This window comes from Arachis stenosperma, chromosome 10 (assembly GCF_014773155.1).
Source record: "Arachis stenosperma cultivar V10309 chromosome 10, arast.V10309.gnm1.PFL2, whole genome shotgun sequence".
Lineage (NCBI taxonomy): Eukaryota > Viridiplantae > Streptophyta > Magnoliopsida > Fabales > Fabaceae > Arachis > Arachis stenosperma.
Window position 1 is genome coordinate 56,022,797 of NC_080386.1, and position 3,445 is coordinate 56,026,241.

Consider the following 3,445-nt stretch of genomic DNA (forward strand, 5'->3'; position numbering starts at 1 on the left):
CAAAAAGAGACATGTATAGATTCTTCTATGGTTCTATGTTCTTTGAGATAAATCCTATAGGCCTTGCTAGTGGTGGAGTATCCAACAAACATCCCTTCATAGGATTTTGGATCAAATTTACTAAGGTTTTCTTTACTGTTAAGAACAAAGCATTTGCATCCAAAAATATGAAAATACTTAAGATTTGGAGGGGTTCCTTTCCATAGCTCATAAGGTGTTTTCTTCAACCCTTTTCTAATAATGGTCCTATTCAAAATGTAACAAGCTGTATTTACAGCTTCAGCCCATAAAAATTTTGGAATCTCATTCTCACAAAGCATGGCCCTTGTAATCTCTTGAAGGCTTCTATCCCTTCTCTCAACCACCCCATTTTATTGAGGGGTTCTAGGACATAAAAAGTTATGAGCAATTCCAAAGTCATCGCAGAATTTTTTAAAGTCTTGGTTTTCAAATTCTCTTCCGTGATCACTTCTCAAATGGGCAATTTTTAAATCTTTTTCATTCTGAATTTTTTTGCAAAGGGTTGAGAAAGCATGGAAAGCATCATTTTTATGAGCAAGAAAAAGTATCCAACCAAATCTAGAGTAATCATCTACCACCACTAGACCATAGTGTTTACCTCCTAAACTTTGAGTTCTTGTTGGACCAAAAAGATCAATGTGTAACATCTCTAATGGCCTTTTGGTTGAAATTCCATGTTTTGGTTTAAAAGAGGATTTTACTTGTTTGCCCAATTGGCAAGCATCATAAGTAAGATCCTTATCAAATTTGATATTTGGAATTCCTTTAACCAAATTTTTCTTGACTAGCTTAGAAATTTGGTACATGCTAGCATGACCCAACTTTCTATGCCATAGCCATTTTTCAGATTCAAGAGAAGTAAAACATGTTACATTTTGTTCTTTTAAGTCCTCAAGAGTCAATCCATACACATTATTGCACCTTTTAGCCTCAAACAAAATATCCCCAGTTTTTTCACAAACAACTAAGCACATAAACTTTCTAAAGATAACTTCATATTCTAAATCACACAATTGGCTTACACTAAGTAAATTATGTTTCAAACCATTTACAAGAAGGACATCATTTATACAAGATGAAAAGCTTTTACCAACTTTCCCAACGGCCATTATCTTTCCTTTACCATCATCACCGAAGGTGACAAATCCTCCATCATACTCATCAAGCTTTATGAAGAAGGTTGTCTTTCCAGTCATATGCCTAGAACATCCGCTGTCTATGTATCACATATTCTCCTTCCATTTGGATGCTAGGCACACCTACAAAACAAGCTTAAGTGACCTTAGGTATCCAAATTTTCTTGGATCCTTTCACGTTAAATCACCTTTTATGTCCTAATCCATTATAATAAAAAACAACTTTGTAAACTTTATCACCAATCATTCTTTCACCGAAAAAGCATTGAATGGGAAAGTGTCCATTTCGGTTACATAGTATACAAAACCTTGGAGTTGCTGTTTTGTTAAAGCTTGTTGGGTCTTGAAACATTATGTCATTAGAAGATAAGGCCATATTTTCAAAATAAGGTTTCTCAACAGATTTATAGAACCCCAAGCCAGCTTTATCATAGAGAGGTTTTTGACTAGCCAAGATTTGATTTAGATTTTCAGAACTTTGAGTGAACTTGGCTAAGTCATCTTTAAGCCTTTTGACCTCTTTAAGCAACTTTTCATTTTCTTTAAAATAGTTTACATATGCAACAACTGAATGGTCAGTTTTGCAGCTCCTAAGTTGGGCTTTTAATTGCTTGTTTTCTTCAACAAGATTTACAGCAGTTTCGGCCTCCCTTAGTTTTTCTTTGAGAAATCCATTTTTTTATTTAAGAATGGTGATTTGTTGTTCAAGATCTTGATCATCCAGCAAAAAGCATCTTATTTTTTCAAAAAAGTTATCTATCATAAGATGAAGAGTTTCAGTGTCAAGGTTAGAAATGACTACCTGTTCAATGTGGTCAGCCATAAGACATGGTTGAGACTTGGTTTTGGATTCTTCATCATCTTCAGAATTATTTTCTAAGTCCTCCCAAGAAGCCATCAACCCTTTCTTCTTTCCCTTCTTTGGCTTCTCTTCTTTCTTCAACTTTGGGCAATCTAACTTGAAATGCCCAGTTTCTTTGCAGTTGTAACATGTCACCTTGCTGAGATCTTTCCTTTGTTTTCTTGAGCTGCTTTCCTTGCTTCTTTTTTTGAACTTCACCATTTTCTTGAATTTTTTGGCAAACAACACAAATTTCTTTTCAGAGGAATTATCACTGGATTCATCATCCAGGGGGTTAGTAACAGATGTAAAAGCAATTCCTTTCTTTTTTGAATCTTTTTTCAAATAAGTGTTTTTAAAAGCAAGTAGGTTTCCTCTCAAGTCATCATATGTCATGGAATCTAGACCACTACTCTCAGATATGATTAAACCTTTTGTTTTCCACTCTTTAGTAAGACATCTAAGAACTCTCCTCACAAGCACAAAATAAGGATACGTAATTCCCATAGCATCCAAGCCAACAATGATGATGTTGAATCTTTCAAATATTTCATCTATTGATTCTCCTTCCTTCATTGAGAACATTTCATATTCTCTGTTCAACATGTCTATCCTTGTCTTCTTTACTATGATGGTTCCTTCATGAGTGATTTGAAGTTTATCCCAGATTTCCTTTGCCATTGTGTATCGTGATACCTGTCGGTACTCCTTGAAGCTGATAGCACAGTTGAGCAAGTTGATAGCCTTGGCATTGAACTCCACCTTCTTTCTGTCTTCTTTGGTCCAGCTGGCTTCTGGTTTGAGTGAGATTACTCCTTCAGCACTTGTAGTGGTTGGAAACTGAGGACCCTCAAGGATGATCTTCCATAGTCTGTAATCTATTGCTTGCACAAAAATCTTCATTCTCTCCTTCTAATAGGTGTAGTTTTTCTCACTGAAAAGAGGAGGTCTGTTGCTTGACTGTCCTTCTGTCAGATTGTAGGACACCAGAGTTTAGCCACTATTTTCTGCCATCTGGATCTTTTCTCCAAGTTGCAAAGCTTGATCTCTTTGAGACTAAGCTCGGATACCAATTGATGATTTTCAGTAGCTAAGAGAAGGGGGGTTGAATCTTAGCCCCTTTTTCCATTTGACAACACTTGCTGGCCTTTGAAACAACTTCTAGAGACTTTTTTATTTTTGTCTCGTATCTAACCACGAGACTTTTTCTTTTTATCTCGTGACCCGGCACGAGATATTTTTCAGTTTTATCTTCTGTGCAGCAAAAACAAAAATGGAGTAGAAGAGAGAGAAAATTACACCCAGATATATCCTGGTTCAACTGCTAAGTGCAGTGCAGCCTACATCTAGTCTTCATCATAATGATGATGGAATTTCACTATAATCATTCTTGATTACAAACACCAATTCTCCCTAGGAGCTACCCTTCCTATCTGGGACAAGTCTA

The 3,445-nt window shown here is 35.9% G+C and overlaps 1 protein-coding gene across 1 annotated transcript; it reads right to left on the reverse strand.

Moving 5' to 3' along the window:
- Nucleotides 1-1,836: 1,836 nt before the first annotated feature.
- LOC130957114 (uncharacterized) lies at nucleotides 1,837-2,901 on the reverse strand. Its single transcript, XM_057884004.1, has one exon. It carries the CDS (start codon nucleotides 2,899-2,901, stop codon nucleotides 1,837-1,839), a length of 1,065 nt encoding a protein of 354 aa, XP_057739987.1.
- Nucleotides 2,902-3,445: the final 544 nt, after the last annotated feature.